A 20,888-nucleotide genomic window follows, 5' to 3' on the forward strand; every position below is an offset into this window, starting at 1 on the left:
GGGAACCAGAAAGAAATCGAATGACTTGAAAACATTTGTTTATAAAATAATATTTTTCATAAATAAGCTATAAATGGATAAGTTAAATTTCGCTTTGACTGCCGTTAAGAACCTGCGCTCGAATGTGCGACAGTGCTTTGAGCACCTGGCCGATGGCACCGATGGCGAGGGAGTGGAAGAAAGCCGCAACAAATTTGTCCACGATTTCCAGGAGAAATTTGGAGCTATAAATTCGCAATTGCGGTGAGGAATATCAAGAAATTAAGTTTTTTATTGTTTTAAATGGTGTATTAATGGCTCACAGTGAAGTGGAGCAGCTGATAAATGGTCTGCAAGTACCTCCGACGGCTTACTCTCTCGGAAACACGGCGTACCTGGCTCAGGAGACATCTCAGGACCGGCAGGCTTTGTACCCGCAGCTCGTCAACAGCTACAAGTGGATCGACAAGGTGCACGATCACAGCTTCCTGGCCTTCAACAATCTCAACCAGAACACGCTGCGGCGTTCGTACAACTACTGCTCCCAGAAGCGCCCGCGTCTGCCCTTCTCTTCGTTCAACAATGATCCGGAGTAAGTATGCGGCGTCCAGCCGGACTTACGCACTAGCTGACATTGATCTCCCATTCTATTCTTTTACGCAGCCATATAGACAAACTGCTGAGCGAAATCAACACCCCGCCGCACACCTCGTATAGAGTCTTCCGTCCGTTTGGGTCCAATGCCGTGGCGATTGTCACCATCAGCAATGTGCTGAAGGCGGCCATTGTCTTCAAGGGCGTGCTGATTGAGTGGGTGACGGTCAAAGGCTACGATGAGCCGCTCGAGCAGGATGACCTGTGGGCCGAGTCCCGCTACGAGGTATTCCGCAAAGTCCAGGAGCACGCACACTCGGCCATGCTGCACTTTTTCTCCCCGACGCTGCCCGATCTGGCGGTGAAGAGCTACGTCACCTGGCTAAACAGTCACATAAAACTCTTCCTGGAGCCCTGCAAGCGCTGCAGCAAGTACATAGCCAACGGTCTGCCGCCCACCTGGCGCGATCTGCGCACCCTCGAACCCTTCCACGAAGAATGTCGCAACTGCTGAGAGGGCGGCAGATTAAGTTTAAATCTAACTTTAACTTTATAAGCATAACTTGTACACTTCATTTATTTCAAACAAAAAATTATATGTAATTTGAATGCATGCGTGTGCCGATTTTTAGAAATCGCAAATCGCTCGACTGAATAACTACAACGGTTTTTAATGCATTATTTAATGGCCAACTGAGGAGAGGGCAGCATATTCTGTACGCACACCACGCTGCAGGCACAGGCGCTCAAAGTTGGCGCGCAATGTGGCACGGAGTTGCTCACGCTGCTGGGTCACCTCCTCGTGGTGATACTCGAAGGCCAGCACCACCTCTTCGGGAATGTAACAGTTTTCATCGTCCTTATCGTAGTCGTCAAAGTCGTCCTGAAAGCATACAAAATGCAAGTAAATAAATGAGTCTACAAGTTGAAGGGTTCAATCAAAGGGTTCAGGCAATCCTCTTGCAGTTTTCTGGCTGTGTCTGCGCCAACAATCAATGATCAACGAACTCACCCACATCTGCAACAATGAAAACTTGTGCTCCAACTGCGTAGCGGGGCAGTAGAGTATATCAGAGACGAAGCGGTTGCGTGCTGCCACATCCGTGCCATTCTGCTGATCCTCGTCCAGGGGTCCATCGTGATTACACAGTCCGTCTGAGCACGAGACCTCCGAGCCCTCGGGTGACGAGACCACGCTGGAGGTACGGGAATTAATGTGCGACGTGGGATCGCTGCCATAGCCAGAGTCGCGCACATCGCACGGACAGTTTGGCATGGGGGCCAAACATTCGTCACATTTGCCAGCCCGCTGGGCAGCAGCTTGGCAACGTTCGATGAAACGCAACTGGCGACATCCAAGTGCTCGTGCTCATCATCCAGGTGCTGAGGAGCCGAGACTGCAGATCTCGGCTGTTGCTTCGTGATGGCTTTTTTGGAGGCAGACTTCTGCTTCTTCTTCTTCGATTGCTTCTTCGCTTTCGATTTCGTTGGCTTGTCATTGGTGCGAGGCGTTGGCTCTGGCTCGGGCTCGAGAGTTACCGCCTCCATGACAATGCCATCGTCGACACCTACATCGTTTAGCTCCTCATGTTCCTCCAGATTCGTATCCACATCTACATCGTCTTCCTCGTCATCCGACTCGCCGGCATCTGCATCTGCATCCGCATCAGCGTCTGCGTCCGCTTCCGTGCTCTCTTCTTCGCACTGGCGATGCAAGTTCTTCTTCTCATCCTTCTTCTTCTTCTTCTTGAGCTTCTTCAGCTCCCGCTTGAGCTCCTTGGCCTTCTCGGCGCGACTGATTTCCTGGTAGAGCAGCTCCAAGTTGCTGATGCCCTGCTTTTGCTCCACAAACGTATCGAAGCTGCGACAAAGTGCGTGCACGCCCACAGCAGCCAGCACTTGGCAGGCGCGCTCCTCCTCGCGCAGACTTACGTAAATGCGACGCAGCCGCTCGTACATGATCATACCCACGCAGGTGAGCACCTCCTCCTGGGCGATCTCCAGCGTCTTGGCGTGGCGTTCGCGCAGCTTCGAGTAGCTGCCGTTCACCTCTGGCTCAGCACGCTTGATCAGGGCATCGAGGAACTCAATTTTATTCGTATTCACGTGTATGTGCTGGTCGGGCACACACTTGCGTATGTGCGCATACAGCTGAGCAGCATAGCCCTTCTCCTTTGCCGAGATTTCACCAATGAGTATTTTATAGGCGCGTTCAATCTGCAAAAAAGGGGGAAAAGCCGTAGAGGTACATCCTGGAGCTGCGTCTCTATTTGATGCTCACCTTTGTACGGCAGCCAGAGCAGAACTTGTGCTTCTTCAGATAGTTCTCCAAGACATCGTGCAGCTCCTTGGTCTCGATGATGGTCAACTCGTTGCGGCAGTTGCTCTTCATGGCAGACCACACCTCTCGCCAGGTCTCCGAGAAGGGTTTGGCACGGAAGGCGTCCAGCGAGTGGAGGACACAGCGCGTCTTGTTGCGCAATTTACTATCGAGCAGATTGTTGAGTACCTCGTGATGTCGATAGAGCAGCGTGCCCAGGGCCTGCGGCGTCTTCAGCTTCTCCTCGGCAATGCCCAGCTTGGCCTTGTCTCGCAGCTCCAGCGGGTCGAGCGTGCGATGTCCCGACTCGGTCAGCTGATAGTACAATCGCTCCACCCGGCGTCGACAGCCTACGCACTGCACACACTGATTTAGCACCGCCATGAAGCTGGCGCTATCAATCTCCAGCGACTGGCGACGCTCGGCCTCTGTGAGCAGCCTGAATTTGCGAGAAAACTCCTCCAGGTCGCGACCCCGGATCAGGGGGCTGTCGATGACGAGTCCTTTGCTGTTCAGGTCCATTAGCATCTGGAAGAGCATCGAGAGAAGAACGGTTAGATTGGTTTGAGCGAGAGTGGAACCTGTTTGGGTGCATCCGCTGTTGCCGACTCAGCAGCAGCGTTCCATCTCTCTCTCTCTCTCTCTTTAGCTGCACTGCTGGTGTGCACTTTCAAACAACATGGCGACAGAGGGAGAAGAGAAGCAGCGAGAAGTTGCGGGTGCGGGTGGGTGGCAGGTGCAGGAATAAGAGACCAAGCGCCTCTCCTCTCGCTCACGCTCTCTAGCTCATACCCCCACACACACTCTCAGCTGACGGAGAATAATATCATGGATCAAGTTCAATTAATAAACGAAACGCACAATTACAATTTCCGAGCTGTTTGTGAGACGAGACGACGACAAACACATATGCAGGCAGTCACTTACATACATATGCATGTACATATACCCGTGTGTTATGAAAGTTTTTGGACAAGCTGCATGGCATGAGTGAGGCAGTGCGAGTGCGAGTGTGTTTGTGCGTGTGTGCATGTGAGTGTGAGGGGTTCTGCTGCCAGTCATTTTTCGCCTCACATATACAAAATCTGTGCGGACAAAGCATAATATAATGGTTGCTACTCACCATTAGTTTATCGCCTGCTACCAAGGGTAAATGCCTGCGACCAACATAACCAGAATCATCGTCATCAGTGGTATAGACTTTTGTCAGTCTCGCCATGTTCTTCGAGAGCCAACGAAGGCAATTTTAGGCACTTTACGAAACACTTCTCCAGGGGTTGGGGGGAGGAGAAACAAAAACACGGCACACTGTTTAACAAATAAAACGCACTTGTTTGTATATCTCTTCTATGGGATTCGAATGTCTCTCGAAATTTAGCTGCAAAATTGTATTTTCTATGTCAAACACGTCGGTCCGGTCGCCATTAACAGTGTGACCGCGGAACTATCGATACAATATACCGTCAGGGCCTCGTAAATATACCAAAATAGACCATTGCATCTTCATAATAAACCGTAAATATACCGTAGTCGTAACTCATATTAACTCGATTTTGATCTTCTATTTGAAGTTACTAGCTTGCAAAGACTTTCACCGCTGAAACAATAATTTAATCCAATTGAGCAACCAATTTTGCTTATTATAGATACTCCTTTTTATTGGATTGTAAACCTTATGAGCTTATATTTTACAAATTTTTATTTTTTCATTCAAATCACCCCTCTGGAAGCACGGAAGCTTAGTCTTCAGTATGTAAATGTATGTAAATTATTAAAAGAGACATGTATATTAACTGATAATATTGAAAAATTTGAAAAATCGCAAAGGGAAAAGGGAGAGGGAACGAAAATATAAGTAAATATTATAGTATGCTCGAAGTGGTTTGCGTGGCAGTTCTTCTATCTTCACAACATACTTGTGGGCTAGAATCTGGTTTCGACATTATTATTCATTATTCACTATTCATTTCCTGAGGTCCGTCAATTCACGATCGATGCTATCGATGATTTAAGTCAACGATCTATCGACACAAGTAAAACATTTTTAAATTAATTACAAACTTAATTAAAATAGTTATTAGAAATTCTTATACTCCTCCAAACAACTTTAAAAATTATAATTCTACAATTTCTCCTGTTGTTATTGTAATCGATGGTCGGAAAAACAGTCGACTAAGTAGCCGATGATATTTTTGGCTCTTTGCGGTGATGCCAGATGACGGAAAAACGTAAAGCAACGCCAAGGTGCCGAACACAAGAAATTTTTTTAGCGCGTTGGGCGAACATAATTCCATTTCTGCAAACGCGTGTTTGATAATATCATTATTTGTGTGCCTCTCAACTTGGTGGACTCGGGAACTTCAGAGAAAATGTCGCATCACTACGTGGTGACAGCGCAAAAGCCCACAGCGGTTGTGGCCTGTTTAACCGGTATGAGGAAGCGAGGGGGAGAGACAAATTGCGTTCGTTTCGGCTCCCATCGGGAACAGAAACAGAACATGCATGTTTTGCCGGCATGTTACACAAGCTACATAATGGGATCGATATCTTAATTGTTGAGCCTCGTCTTCTGTCTTCCAGGCAACTTTACATCGCCCACAGACCTGAATCTGATTATTGCCCGCAACAACCAGGTCGAGATTGACCTCGTCACGCCGGAGGGTCTGCGCCCGCTCAAGGAGATCAACATAAATGGCACTGTTGCAGTTATGCGCCACTTCCGGCCACCGGATAGCAACAAGGATCTGCTCTTCATACTGACTCGTCGCTACAATGTCATGATACTGGAGGCGCGCATGGTCAACGACTGCATCACCGTCATAACCAAGGCAAATGGCAATGTCTCGGACTCGGCGGGCATACCCTCGGAGGGTGGTGTCATTGCTGCCATTGATCCCAAGGCACGAGTTATTGGCATGTGCCTGTACCAGGGGCTGTTCACCATCATACCCATGGACAAGGAGGCCAGCGAGCTAAAGGCCACCAATTTGAGGTAACTTTAATGAAAGGAAAACAAAGAATTTGTTTATGAGTTTTGCTTCTGCTTCAGAATGGACGAACTGAACGTGTACGACGTGGAGTTCCTGCACGGCTGCCTCAATCCCACAGTCATAGTCATCCACAAGGACAACGATGGACGGCACGTCAAGTCGCATGAGATTAACCTGCGCGAAAAGGAATTCATGAAGATTGCCTGGAAGCAGGACAATGTCGAAACGGAAGCCACAATGCTCATACCCGTGCCGTCGCCCATTGGAGGTGTGATTGTCATAGGCCGTGAATCGATTGTCTATCATGATGGCAGCAATTACCATGCCGTGGCGCCGCTCACCTTCCGCCAGAGCACCATCAACTGCTATGCGCGTGTGGATGGCAAGGGACTGCGTTACCTGCTGGGCAACATGGACGGCCAGCTGTACATGCTCTTCCTGGGCACATCCGAGACGAGCAAGGGCGTCACTGTCAAGGACATCAAGGTGGAGAAACTGGGCGAGATCTCTATACCAGAGTGCATTACATACTTGGACAATGGTTTCCTGTACATAGGCGCACGCCATGGCGACTCGCAGCTGGTGCGCCTCAGCTCGGAGGCCATCGAGGGCTCCTATGTCATACCCGTGGAGAATTTCACGAATCTTGCGCCCATTCTGGACATTGCTGTCGTTGATTTGGATCGCCAGGGACAGGGTCAGATCATCACGTGCTCTGGCAGCTTCAAGGATGGCTCCCTGCGCATCATTCGCATTGGCATTGGGATTCAGGAGCATGCGTGCATCGATCTGCCGGGGATCAAGGGCATGTGGTCCCTGAAGGTGGGCATCGACGACAGTCCCTACGAGAATACTCTGGTGTTGGCCTTTGTGGGACACACAAGAATTCTGACATTGTCGGGCGAGGAAGTGGAGGAAACGGAGATACCCGGCTTTGCCAGCGATCTGCAAACATTTCTCTGCGCCAATGTGGAACATGATCAGGTTTGACTTTACACATTTACACCCCCCAAGTGCCGCTTTAATGTGTAATTCTCCCACCTTCAGCTCATTCAAGTCACCTCGGACAGCGTGCGTTTGGTTAAGAGCGCCACAAAAGCTTTGATCTGCGAGTGGCGACCGGAGGGCGATCGCTCCATTGGTGTTGTCTCCTGCAACAGCACACAGATTGTGCTGGCCTCGGCACGCGACATCTTCTACATCATCATTGAGGATGGTCGTCTCGTAGAGAAGGCGCGCAAGACCCTCGCGTATGAGGTGGCCTGCTTGGACATAACTCCCTTGGACGAAACGCAAAACAAATCCGATTTGATAGCCGTTGGCTTGTGGACAGATATATCCGCGGTGATCCTATCGCTGCCCGATCTGGAGACTATTTACACGGAGAAGCTGAGCGGAGAGATCATACCCCGCTCCATTCTGATGACCACCTTCGAGGGCATTCACTATTTGCTCTGCGCTTTGGGCGATGGTTCGATGTATTACTTCATTATGGACCAGGCCACCGGACAGCTGACGGACAAGAAGAAGGTCACGCTGGGCACTCAGCCCACAACGTTGCGCACCTTCCGTTCGTTTGCCACGACCAATGTGTTTGCCTGCTCCGATCGGCCGACGGTCATCTATTCGTCGAACCACAAGCTCGTCTTCTCCAACGTTAATCTGAAGGAGGTCAATCACATGTGCTCGCTGAACGCCCAGGCCTATCCGGACAGCTTGGCGCTGGCCACGAAGAACTCGGTTATATTGGGCACCATTGATGAGATCCAGAAGCTGCACATCCGCACGGTGCCGCTGGGCGAGGGTCCGCGTCGCATTGCGTACCAGGAGGCGTCGCAAACCTTTGCCGTGTCCACGCTGCGCATCGATGTGCACGGACGCGGTGGGGCCAAGCCGCTGCGCAACAGCGCCTCCACGCAGGCGCAGAATATCACTTGCAGTTCGAATATCTTGCCCAAGCCGGGCGGCAACAATTCGACGGCAGCCAATGCGGAGGTTGGCCAGGAGATTGACGTGCACAACCTGCTGGTGATTGATCAGAATACGTTCGAGGTGCTGCATGCGCATCAGTTTGTCGCCCCCGAGACTATATCCTCGCTGATGTCAGCCAAGCTGGGCGACGACCCAAACACGTACTATGTGGTGGCCACCTCGCTGGTCATTCCCGACGAACCGGAGCCGAAGGTGGGACGCATTATTATATTCCACTATCACGAAAACAAGCTGACACAAGTGGCGGAGACCAAAGTGGATGGCACTTGCTACGCTTTGGTGGAGTTTAACGGCAAAGTCTTGGCCGGCATTGGCAGCTTTGTGCGGCTGTACGAGTGGACCAACGAGAAGGAGCTGCGCATGGAGTGCAACATCCAAAATATGATTGCGGCGTTGTATTTAAAGGCCAAGGGGGACTTCATCCTGGTGGGCGATCTGATGCGCTCCATTACGCTGCTGCAGCACAAGCAAATGGAGGGCATCTTTGTGGAAATTGCACGCGACTGCGAGCCAAAGTGGATGCGTGCCGTGGAGATACTCGACGATGACACGTTTCTGGGCTCGGAGACGAATGGCAATTTGTTTGTCTGCCAGAAGGATAGGTAAGGGATCCAGGAACTAAGCTTTCAGTATCCGAATTTATGTTCCCGCTTTTGCAGTGCCGCCACCACCGATGAGGAGCGTCAACTGTTGCCAGAGCTGGCGCGTTTCCATCTCGGCGATACGGTGAACGTTTTCCGGCATGGCTCGTTGGTCATGCAGAATGTGGGCGAACGCACCACGCCCATCAATGGCTGTGTGCTGTATGGCACGTGTAATGGCGCCATTGGCATTGTCACCCAAATACCGCAGGACTTTTACGACTTTCTGCACGGGCTGGAGGAGCGTCTGAAGAAGATTATCAAGTCGGTGGGCAAAATCGAGCACACGTATTATCGCAATTTCCAAATCAACACCAAAGTGGAGCCCAGCGAAGGATTCATCGATGGAGATCTGATAGAGAGCTTCTTGGACCTGAGTCGCGACAAGATGCGAGATGCTGTGCTGGGCTTAGAGGTGCGTCTGAAGAGATTCCCGAAGGACCTAAGACCTTAATTTAATTCCACTTTCAGTTAACACTCAACGGGGAGCGTAAGGGCGCGGATGTGGAGGATGTCATCAAAATCGTGGAGGACCTCACTCGCATGCACTGAGGCGGCAATTTTATGTGTATATAAAGTATATAAAAAGGAGAACCCATTACCATACAATTTGTTTGAATGTACATGAAACTTCGATACCATGTATCCTGCTTAACCCCCGCAGCACACTACCCCCCCACACACGTGTCTCGATTATGTTTTGCTCGCACTAAGACTTGACAATGTAGCAAAAAAATAACAAAACAAAATTATGTTTCAAAGCTCTTACAAAGTTGCGCCCCCCCAACCCCACTTTAATAAAACGTCAAAAGTATTTCGACCTTTGCCCAATCTTTGTTACTTTCACGGTCTTACTGGATATTATTTCTTATTTCCTTTATTTAGTGCAGTTGCACTGGAAAACAAATATATTAAACAATTTTACACAACAGTTTTTGTGGTACAATTTATGTGGAATTTCAGATGGGGTAAAATGGCATTCTTTAAAGACGATTAATTTCGGCTCTTAAATTCCCTTTGAAATGACCTTCCACTGCAAATTGTGTGCATTATATGTATATTTTCCAGATTATTATGTTTGATTTTGATATCTTTTGTCAAATTGGAATTTCATTTGTTTGAATTGCATGTTGGATGGAGTAAATAATAGAGTAAATTGGATGCCGGAAGTGTTCGAAATGTTTTTGTTTTAAAGCCGAAAATAGTAATTGCTGTTTAATAAAATAATAATCATTGATGGAACATGCCTTAGTTATTTGTCACTCCAGAAAACGTCCCTTTATTTAATCGTATCCATTTAGAGTACATATTTGGTAGAAATAAATGGAAACACATCCAAACCCAAATCAAATTTCCAATATAGTTTTAAAATAAATACGGCACTGCAGTAGTTTCCTTTATATCAGGAGATGACACCTGAAGCTTAACGTTTGTAAGGTTTTTTTTTTATTATTTGCTTACGGATTTGATTAAACAACTTTTTTTTAAATCTTTTGTTCAATGGGTTATTGAAACCCAAGTCATTCGGGTAAAATTTCTTCTAATCCGTTTTTTCTTTAGCTTTTTACTGCATTTATCTTTAATTTTGAAGGGTTTGTCTTTCCATTTTAAAGCAACATTTTAACTTTCTTTCAATAACGGATCTTAAAATATGTTTGAACAACGTAAAAGTGAGTAGTTCAAACGTTCAATTTAGTGCCCAGCAAAGAGGTCACTGGGTTTATGCATAATAAGTATCGGTTCCTGGAATCAAAAATCTTGTTAGTTCTGTAAAACACGTCTAAATATAGCATGCCTGGCCCTAATACCTTTTGGCACACCGCACGCATGCGCAGTCTGTGCTGGGTCCTGGGGCACGTTTGTGGCAGCGCTCGTTCACGTGTGGCAGACGCAAACAAAGCACACTGAGAACGTGAGTGGCAGGGTGGGATGGATGGCTGGACGGATGTGCATCATGGAGGAGGAGGAGAGCCGCCAGACCGGTGGCATTGGCGTTTCATTCATTAATACACGCACACAAACGTGCGCTGGAAAGCGACTGGAATGTTGCATGTTCAGCCAGCCACCAGCCACCAGCCACCACCAACTTCCATTCGGCTCCGTCTCCGTCTCCTTTGTATCTGTATGTGTGTGCCCGTGCCCGTGCCTGTGTGTCTGTGTGTGTGTGCTTGAGTGAGTGTGCGTGCGCACTCGTCGCGCCTCCACACCACTTGGTCCATCCGCGAGTATCACTCATTCGTTCGCCGCCCGCCTCGATGGTTCAGCTTTTCAGCTGCGCGTTCGTGCCACAGCCATCCTGGAGCGTTTTATTCGTCAGTGCCAAATATATTATAGTAGAAGTGTTCGCCTAACATTGATCAACGAGAATATGTTGCTGCAAATTGTTGCTCCAGTGCCGTGACCAGTTACGGGCGCCCCATAAAACCCGCTCGGCCGCGGAACATTTACAACAAATAATTGTCCAACGATTTAATGGCAAAAATGTGCTAGCAACAATTAGCATTGCTCGGTCATTCGCGCTCGTTACAGCGGCCACTCCAATTGGGATTATTTCACACTGCAATAATACCAGCGGCAAAACGGATAGCTGCCAGAGGTGAGTGGAGGGACGGAGATTCACAACCCTTCAAAGTAACCTCCCTGCGAGGCATCAAACAACAAAGCAAAACAAATCAAAATTATATTGCACCAAGTGTAATTCAATGCGAATTGTCGTAGGCGAGTGATCAAGGGAAATGCATTTGAAAAAAAACATGTGTACAAGCAAACAAAGAAAGATGCCACAGAGTCCAGAGTCGTCGTCGTCATCGAGGGCCGTGGCATGTCGCAGTCTGTAATATGACGCCCACAGCCCCGAGGTTATGCCGTCGGCGGAGGTTACTGCTGCGACGTCCCGACTCTCAGTGCCAGTGCCAGTCCCTCAACGAAGTATCACAAAAACTATTCTTTAGCAACAAATAACAATAAAAACGAAATAATACAGCCCCGAAAAAAAAAACGAACCCATAAACCGAAACGCCTCACTGCCAAATGCAAATATTAAGGCACAGCCACAAAAACAAATTTTATAATTATGAGAAAAGGGAAAAGCAGCAAATCGAATTGCGCTCAAAAAGAAACCCCAGCGATGCCAGTTCCATGTCGCCGTGGTCACTGGCCCACAGAATCTTTTCAACAGAAACCACTGAAGTTTCCCATTAAAAATAAGCCAACGGTTCTCTTCGTGATTTTTACTGGCAGCCGCTGCGGATCGTTGCTATTATAGAGAGAGCAGAATTTGAGACCAAAGCTGGGAGTTTTACAAACATATTTGAGAAGGATTTGGGCTCAAGCCCAGTGACATATTAGCTGTGTGTGGTGTACGCTTGAGCTTTGTGTTCGTTTTGAACGTGAAAAGAGCAAAAAAGAATCCTCTGTGGGGTTTTACAACAATTTATAATTTAGGACTTATAATCCCTTCAATTATATCGTTAGTTCAACAAAGCTGTTAATAATTATCTACCTAAATGGAGGAATGTTCTTGCATATAAATTGGTTGATTAATTGTTTGATTTGAAGATTTTTGTGATAGAAATGGTGAAGAAAAGGGCAGTATGGACTCCTAAAAGTGTGGACTCGCAAGCATGTAGAAAGCAAAAGTGTCATGAGCTTCATTCCCTACTCCTACTTATAACAATAACGAACGACACAGAAGACTTTGTCGAACTAAGCCCCAAATAAAACCAAGCTTTCAGCACAATCCGGCCTCCAGCCTCCAGACGAGGTCTCTACAAAATGACCAGCGAGAGAGACTGGCCGAGACAGTATGCTTTAATGTAGAATATGCAAATTGCGCATAGCTAATTTGCATTTATGACAAAAAATAATAACTAATAATCTGGCAGGAGAAGGAGGAGAAACGGAGCTGGAGACTGCGACTGCGACTGAGAAAGGGCAGCTCGAACCCGGCGACAATGACACACGAAAGATATGCGGGAAATTTACTATAATACTTCCAGGAAACTCACGAAAAGAGAGTTGCCGCGAAGCGCATTCGGCCCGGGGATGCATATTGGTTGTCCAGCGTGTTGCTGGTCCCTAAGAAGTGACCATGACGGGTCGCCAAAGCTCCACAAGTCCACAAAGGTGTCGCGCGCGCCAAAGCAAATTAGCGGCTGTGTCCAATTTGAAAACGAGCCACAGAGCCGCGAGCGAAAGAGAGAGGACCAAGAGGCAGATGAATGTATACATAAATAGGTACACACATTTTTCTACATATATTTATGCAGCCTTGTAGGACTATGCCTGTGTGTCCCTGTCTTTGCTGCCCCTCCTTGTCACGTGAAATCAAATCAAGCATCACAATTTCACGCTCAATCGAGAATGTAATTGAGCCGCACAGCCGTGCCAGTGCCTGTGCCGGTTCCTGTGCCCCCATCCAAGTCCAACTGCCGCCACTATGTCTGCCACAAATCTCCAATTGGTCGGGCACAAGGGCATCCTGAGATTTGGGAGCGTTTTTCCGGTTGCGCCGCTTCCTTCCAAGTGGGTGCAGGGGCGAGGGGCGGCACTGAAGCGTGGCTTGCAGCTGGAGCAACAGTTGCACAAATTTTCACACTCCAAAATGTTGTGGATTATATTTAGATGTGGGGAATATTTTTCTTCATTTTTACAGCTACTTGTTTATGGCCTAATTTATGCGCCAACACGAGCTCCAGGCATTCCGGCAACGTGGCACACATATTTCGTATTTCGTAGTCCTATCCTGCATGTCCTGTGGCCATTGTTTAGATCACGTCCCCCGGCAACGATATCGAATCTCTGATCGATCTCCAAGCCGAAGCTGAAACTTTGTTTCCAAGTGAACAGCCACATCGACTCGCTTACTTGCTGCTGTGTGTGTCCTTTGTGCGTAGTTGCTCGTCTTCCTGCTCGTCCTTCGTGCTGCTACCATTCCGCTATCGGATAACGCTGGCCCGCATATGCGTTTCGTATTCATGTCCCATGTCCATGTCCATGTATCTGCATCTTTTGGCGCTTCAAACTTGTAAGTTTCTTCCCCCCTGTCTCAGTGTTGTTTATGGGAAAAAGGGTTCGTGCATTTTTGTGCCCAAAAATATATGGGAATCTTTGTGTGCAAATATGCATGTGTGTGCGATCATCGAACCTCTACGATACGCATCTATAGATCTGTGGGTTGGCCTGTGACGCGTTCATGGGAAGGCAACCCTCAGCTATGCGCTGTCTCGGACCCCTAGACGAAGATCATATGAAAATATTTCACTGCTCACAATCTTGTAATATTTTCAGCATCTTTTAGCTGGAGTACTTTCTTTTGTGCTTTGATTTTTCTTATCAAAATGGGATCTTTGAGCTGTTATTTATCCTTGGAATGTTACCTGCAATTTTGGCATTTCTTTTGGGTATAAAACTACTTTCTTAGAGCGCTCTTTTTGGCTCGCTTAAAATATTCAAAATTAGACATTTTCATGCACATTTTTATGCATGCAAATTGTTAAACCTTAAAGTTTTTCTTTTAGTTTTTAAAAATATTTTAAAGTATCGCTAAGCTTTACTTTCTGCCTCGAATTCCATTGATTATGCAGCGGCGCCGTTGACATGATTCACACTCTGCCTTGATATCAGCGAGCAGTGGGAGGGAGGGCTTACTGTACAGTGTGCATACATTTATGGCAGCCCAAAGAATTGTTCAAATTTTTGCACGTTGCCCCATGATAAGTGAGTGGCAGATTCTGCTGCACAGCTGAGGGCATAATTGTGCTTCAGTTGCAAGAAAAAAACAAACGTCACAGGCGATTAGCTCATCGACGACAACGACGAAGAAGCAGCCAAAACATTGTAAGAGACAAAACAGCAGCTGAGCAAAAGGCAATATCAAAAAATAAACAACAGCAACAACATCAGCAACACGTGCCACGCGGCCGGCCGACAAGTGCCAGAAAAGATACCCAGAGCCAGGCAGGCGTGATCGGCCATAAGTCGATCAATGAATGAATGAGTCGCGTAAAGACAAAAGTCCAAAGACTGGACAGCGACAGCAGCAAAAGTCGAGCGATGACTACCAAAAAGGGCAAAGCAAATTTGAGTGCTGATTCAGACATAAATGCTGGGAGTAAATATATCTGATTCAGGGGTCAACTTTTTGTTGGCTTTATGCAACTTTTATTTTGTTGTAAGAGTCTGCTGCTGCTGCTGCTGCGGCTGGTGGCGTCGCCTTCTGGGCTTCGGTTTGAGCTTGGCTCAGCAAATGTCGCGGCAAAAGAAAGCCCCCAAAGAAAGTCGCTGCAGTTCGAGTGAAATGCAACACTTTTTGCCAACTCCGCACAAGTCATGGCCGCCGAGCGGTTTGTTTATTTTTCGCGCAGCGTCACATGTGACATTGTCCGCAGCGAAGGCGACATTGGGAATCGTAGTGGTGGCCCCTCGGTAACCCAATCAAAAGTAATCTAAGGCAGTGGCAAGCGCGGAGCAGCGCCGTTCTGACCAGAGCCAGCAGCAGCAGCAGCGGCAGCAGCGTCAGCGGCGGCGGCGTCAACGATGACGGTTGGAGCGTTTTAGTTGCGGTCAGCTTAGTGTCGAATCAAGTCGCACTGCACCCAGTGACCAAGTCGTCGTTGCTGGAGTCGCCTTCGCTGTCGTCGTTGTCGTTGTCGTTCGCGTTTTATGTGGCATAATTTACGATCTCGCGAACGTTCTGCAAACTCCAGTTTCTTGGCCATCGACATTCCCTCAAGCGATGCAGCCTGCACTCAAAGCCACTTGCTTATGAGATGGATCCCAAAAGTAATCATTAGCACCACGGACTAAGCAAGGTTTTAGCGGGGGTCTGCAGCTGCAGCCGCTCCAGCCTCCGCCTCCGCCACCGCCACAGCCTCTCTGCGCTCCCTCAGTGTGTTTGTTTTTACAGTGTCTCGGGGTCTTGCTTTTTTTTCTGTTGCTCTTTTTTTTTGGTTCTCGTTTTGTTTGCATATACGGTAGCCACCGAAAATGATTTGTTTTGTCTGCCCCCAGACGACAGGCGACATGCTGATGGGCAAAGGGTGGCGGAGTGGAGGGGAGGCTTTCCGGGCAGGCGCTGCCTCTGGCCAATGTTGTCTGCCTCGATGGCAAAGTGCATTTTGAGTTGTGTTTGTAAAATATTGAGTTACAATTTCAGTAGTAAAGCGTGTCAAGTGTGGAAGGTTCCTTAGCCATGGTGTGGGTTGTAGGACAAAGGAAAATAACTCTGAAATAATAGAGAGAACTTTGAAAGGGAGTCCAAAGAACGGGTCTTTGTATTGGAACAATTGAATCCGTTTTTTGTTTTTATTATTTACTTAACAATTTTTTTTTATTTGAAATTTATACTGCATTATTCAAACCTAAGATTTTCAAATCAGCAATGAATATTTTTAATATTTTTTTTAATTTTCTAAACTAAGAAAATATGCAATTAAAAATATATATTATCTGATTTTAGGAGTTACCATTTGGAATGCATTAAAAAAAAAAACAATAGCTTAAAATATTATCATTCCAAAGCACACAAAGAGCACAAAAATTTGTATAAAATAAAAACAAATACTTAAAATATTTGTCTTTATATGAATTATTATTTTTGTATGCACATTTTAACTGCCATTCAAATTTTAGTCACTTAATATTTTTATTTGTTTGTCGCATTTAATTAGTTTTCTTTATTTATGAAGCAGACAGCAAACAATTTGAAATGAGGGAAATAAATGGGATTTACATTTTTATGAGCGGCATTAAAAAGGTTAAACATTTCTAAAGGGGGAAATAAAATATTTACGAGTTATTCAAGAAGCGAAGAAAAATATGGCGGCCATGTCAATAGGAGGAAAAACCCACTCGCACACAGACGCACAACTGACATTGAATTTTGACAAGCGGAAGGGCCCAACAGACAACAACACACAAACACACACAGGCACACACACAGACGTGCATCAGAGGAAAGGGAAAAGGAGAAAATAAATATTTCGAGCAACGAACGAAAACCAAACGATTGCCTGCCCCCAACACACAACAAAACCAAAGGGCTGAAAGAGAAAGCTTAACACTCGAATGCCAGAAATGTTCGCTAATGGAGTGTAACGGCACACACACGTACAGCCAGAGAGAGCGAGAGAGATAGAGATAGAGAGAGAGAGAGAGAGCACGAGGCACACGCACACCAGCACGGAAAACAAAATGAAACTCAAATAACAATTATTAAGGCGTTGCCAGACAGGCACACAACAATTATGCGCCTCTGTGTGTGTGGGCGGAGCGGCAGCGGCGGCGGCGGCGGTAGCGGCGAACAGGCGCGATGCGATACAACGGAAACAGCAACACAAATACAAATATACATCAACATTTTGTACACACACACACACACCGCTGGCAGTTCCAGTTTGCCGTTCCAGTCCCGCGTGTCGCTGCTGTCTGTGTGTGTGTGTGTGGGGCACATTAAGCGCGCCAAGACAGCCAATGAGAAAATGTTGTTGGCTCTTCCGCTCTCGCTTGCGCTCGCTGTTTTTGTTTGCCAGAGGGTGGCATGCGACTGTGTGTGTGTGTGTGTGTGTGAAAACCTGTTTTTTTTTGTTGTTTTGTTGTGTTACACTGAACAGCAAACGACAGCTACAACAGCAATAGCGACAGCGACAGCGACAGCAGCGCAGCCGTATTGCAATGGTCGGTGAATGAACCGAGAAAAAGAAGTGCACAGTGGGATGATCCGGTTGTGTTTCTTCTGTAAGCTGCAAAAGTATTCCAAATAATACCAAAAAATACAAGAAATTTGAGAGGCTTAGTGAGATTCCGTATACATATTTTCAATGGATTTTATGAATAAAGGGCCATGCATAAGATTTTGTTTCATTAATCAACAACTTAGTAATGGATTTTTGGTAATTTTGTAAATTATTGAAGGATGTAAAGAGGAGGGTAAGGGCATACTGATGTATTGATCTCTAAAGGGTTCCTCTTAGGCAGGATAAATGAAATTTTGTTGACAAAATTTACACTAAACTCTCCACATGCACGCTTTGCATTCTTTCCACTTCTTAGTATCTCATTTCCAGCCAGAAATACTGATGGAAAAAAGATCAAATTAGTCAATGAGAAACCATTTGATTAGGTAAATTAGACTCAAAACTCACGTGGTAGTTTTTGGAAGTACTTATTTTCAAATTCTGTCATTTGTTTAACCAAAGATCCTAGTCACAACAGATCAATAAAATATCTGTGTATAGAGCACATCTTTCAGAATTAAACTAAATACGGATTTTAAGCTTCTTAGACTTCAAAATCCAAAGTGGAACTTGCAAATGATCATTTAGAAAATATATTTTATCCACATGATTTCCCTCTCTTTAACTTCGTTTCTGTTATATTTGTCATCCAAAGAGGCTCACCGGATTCTGACTACCCACAGCAGTTGGAGTCTCTCCTGGAGAGTCAATAAAATCAAATGATTGACAACAATAACTTCCCCAACCCCATCCAATGACATTTTTGTTCTCCCTCTCAAGTGTCAGCGACCTTTTGCCGTGTCTATTTTGGTCGCTTATTGGGCGTCAGATGCACCACTGTGCCGCCTGCCGCCTGCTGCCTGTCGCCTGCGTCCTAATGCTGCTCAAATGCTACCTGGGACTGAGACTGAGACACCATTTTCTTGTTTCTGGTTCTCTCATTGTTGTTTCTTCTGTCAGCTTTATGGCATGATAGACGATTGCCTCTGTGTGTGTGTCCGATTGTGTGTGGTGTGTGTGTGAGTACCTTGTTTCCTGTGCTCGTTTGCTGTATTTCTGGTCTTGTCTAGGATTTGGATGCTTTTTATATTCTTTTGTCTTGTACAACATTTTTTGATGAATGCATTCACACTCGCACACACACTCACAGCACACATCACACACTCACACACATGCAAAACTTAGGGGTTTTTGGTCTGGAGAGGGGGAGCTGTTTGTTCGGGTGCCAGTCCCCTCCACTTCTTGTGCTTATTCTTCTTGTTCCCACCACACCATATCGGTGAGTGTTTATCTTGCTTGTTAGTATTGGTGAGGATATATTGTGTATGTGTGTGTGTGTGTGTGCATGTTTGACTTCCAGAGAGGAAATCCGCTTAATGCTGTAATTTTGCTGCGCTGTACAAACGAACACGTCGACTCTGATACGAGCAGTGCAAGAATTTTACTGCCATGCCAGGGCAACTTTGGTTCATTCATTTATGAACATATTTTTATTATCCTTAAGAGTTTGGGGGTTACCTGGGGGAAAGTATCAAGTATCCTTGGTAGACACTTAGGAGATTGCCTTTCCAATGGCCAGTTGCAAGATCTTTCTTTGCTCTGAACATTTTAGGAGCTTTACTCAGATCTACTCTACGATAACTTTGGGTTGAAGGCTTCAGAAATCTATGACAATATTTCTCCATAGTTTAATCATTATTAGACCATTTTCTACAAGTGCCTTGCTCTTTAAAATCTACCACTAATCATCCACAAATCACCCCTTCTATAAATTACCCCAACTTAAAGTTAATGCCCCAAAATCTCTGCATTTTCAACACCATTTTTGAGGAGAACCAACTAATTGCCTAAGGATTAGGCACAGACTTTAAGAACTCCACTTCCTGTGGGATTTTGTGGGCTGGAACTGCTGGCCACGCCTGTTGATCCTCCCCCAAAATGGTGAAGTCAGATATTTTTAGCACGTTTCGACCCCCAAAAATCCAAAGTGTCAGCAGCATTCAATTTCAAGGTGAGGGTTGTGCGGCGCGATACTCGGAAAACCCAAACATAAGTTGATAAATTTATATATGTATAAATGTATCTGCATTTTGTGTGTGTGTGTGTGTGTGTGCAACCATTAAATATGGCTGCCTTTTATTTAAAGTTTAAATTTGACTTTCAGAACGATTTAATTACGGGGCACCTTTTATTTCTGGCTTTATTTTTCGCTTGCATAAAATGAAATTACAGCAACAATGGAATGTTAATGCAGTGCATATCTGTGTGTGTATGTGTGCATGTCTGCATGTGTGTGTTTGTGTGTGTGTACTCACAGTCGTATAGGTATCTAATGAAACGTGATTTTCCCTAAAACGTGACTTTGTATTGATTTTTTCTCCGTCCATACTTTCGTTTCACTTTACACCCAGCGACTGAGCCTCAGAATTTCTTATATTTCTAGTTGCTGTTGTTGTTGTTGCTGTCATTGTTGTAGCTGTTATTCAGATTGTTGCTGCCTGCACTCTTAAATGCAGCAGCAAAATGCATACTGACTGCCAAATGAATACGCAGTAGATTGACTTCTGAATAATTTCGATACGAAATAGAGTCATTACTGCGACTGAGGGGGGGCATACAGAAAAAGTGGGTTAAAAGTGTGATTTAGAAAGGGCAACAGTAGCTGCTGAGATCAGCTGCACTTGTAGGAACATAAAGGTGAATATTTAAGAAAGATTTTTGCACTTTTTAAGGAAATAAATGTTATATTTTAAACTTTGTTTTTGCTTAACAAATTGAAGCATTCTTAGGTACAAAGTCTCAAATTGTTTTATTTATAGCTGAATGATTGGCACTACAAAACTCCTTCTTTGAAATGCAACTCAAATCGGTGAAATATTTTATTACAAACCTTAAATATTGTGCTCCAAGTAAACACTCGAAACATTTGATATTTTGTGCTGTTTGCTCAACTTCCATGTGTAACATGTTGCACGGCCGGTGCCGGTGGCTATTTGCCAGTTTCCACGTGCATATTTGTTCAGTGTCCACCATTCAGTGCGGTGTCCAAGTGCAAGTCGCACCACGGACCCTTGTTGTTCCTGCTGCTGCTGCTGCCGCTGCCGTTTTAGGGCAAATTCGAAATCAAATTCAAATTTATAGTGAACATCACGTACTGACAACGTACAACAATAACAACAAAAGGGAGGCGGCAAGTCCAGTTCCTGTGTAAGTGATAATGGAGGTGTTTGTAGGTATTTACGCGTAGGTGCGGACTGGCGACTGAAGGCTGTAGGCTGTAGGCTGTCGGCTGGAGCCTCTATGCTAGGGCTGGGCATCAAATTATGATTATCGATTTGACCCTCGGTAGAAGTAGTTGTTGTTGTTGTTGTTGCTGTTGCTGTGTTGTTGACTTGTTTGATTTCCCAAGGAGAAAACGACTGGCAGCACGGTACGAACTGCATTTGGATGCTACTGGGACAGACAGAGGCAGAGTCCGAGGGACTGCCACCGGCCTGGGTCATTTTTGATGCTGTTGTTGGCCTATGGTTGGGGGGGAGGGGGAGGGGCGGTTTCTGTTCTGCTGCTTGATGCCGACGCGGCCCATCGGCCATTTGGTTGCAAGTTTGTATTGTTGATCGATTTTACGTGATATTTT

The 20,888-nt window shown here is 46.1% G+C and overlaps 4 protein-coding genes across 6 annotated transcripts in view; 3 read left to right on the forward strand and 1 right to left on the reverse strand.

Moving 5' to 3' along the window:
• On the forward strand, nt 1-12,763 carry LOC117899546 (mediator of RNA polymerase II transcription subunit 27). Of its 2 annotated transcripts, XM_034809629.1 has the most exons (4): nt 1-243; nt 305-571; nt 643-1,103; nt 12,753-12,763. In XM_034809629.1, exons 1-3 carry the CDS (start codon nt 74-76, stop codon nt 1,085-1,087), a joined length of 882 nt encoding a protein of 293 aa, XP_034665520.1. In that variant the 5' UTR covers nt 1-73; the 3' UTR covers nt 1,088-1,103; nt 12,753-12,763. The 2 variants fall into 2 exon arrangements, with proteins under 2 accessions (XP_034665520.1, XP_034665519.1); XM_034809628.1 differs by lacking the exon at nt 12,753-12,763 and having other exon boundaries at nt 643-1,186.
• On the reverse strand, nt 1,117-4,331 carry LOC117899545 (gametogenetin-binding protein 2-like). The gene is given in 5 exon segments (XM_034809627.1): nt 1,117-1,456; nt 1,586-1,879; nt 1,882-2,790; nt 2,855-3,421; nt 4,017-4,331. Coding segments are annotated over 5 exon segments (2,067 nt in total). The 5' UTR covers nt 4,113-4,331; the 3' UTR covers nt 1,117-1,255.
• Nucleotides 5,113-9,252, forward strand: LOC117899542 (DNA damage-binding protein 1). Its single transcript, XM_034809621.1, has 6 exons — nt 5,113-5,323; nt 5,474-5,885; nt 5,943-6,867; nt 6,931-8,477; nt 8,535-8,931; nt 8,988-9,252. The coding sequence occupies exons 1-6, from the start codon at nt 5,263-5,265 to the stop codon at nt 9,066-9,068; spliced, it is 3,423 nt and encodes a 1,140-aa protein (XP_034665512.1). The 5' UTR covers nt 5,113-5,262; the 3' UTR covers nt 9,069-9,252.
• LOC117899544 (protein single-minded) overlaps nt 10,754-20,888 on the forward strand; it is a 21,053-nt gene continuing 10,918 nt past the window's right edge. The window contains exon 1 of one of the 2 annotated variants that reach the window (XM_034809625.1): nt 10,754-11,112. Coding sequence is in view for 1 of the 2 variants with exons in the window: in XM_034809624.1 (XP_034665515.1) it covers nt 15,287-15,299 (13 nt within the window). In the remaining variant the exon portion in view is untranslated. Of the gene's footprint in view, nt 11,113-15,085; nt 15,300-20,888 lie in introns of those variants that run through there. The other variant, XM_034809624.1, reaches the window with a different exon arrangement.

This window comes from Drosophila subobscura, chromosome O (genome assembly GCF_008121235.1).
Source record: "Drosophila subobscura isolate 14011-0131.10 chromosome O, UCBerk_Dsub_1.0, whole genome shotgun sequence".
Classification (NCBI taxonomy): Eukaryota; Metazoa; Arthropoda; class Insecta; order Diptera; family Drosophilidae; genus Drosophila; species Drosophila subobscura.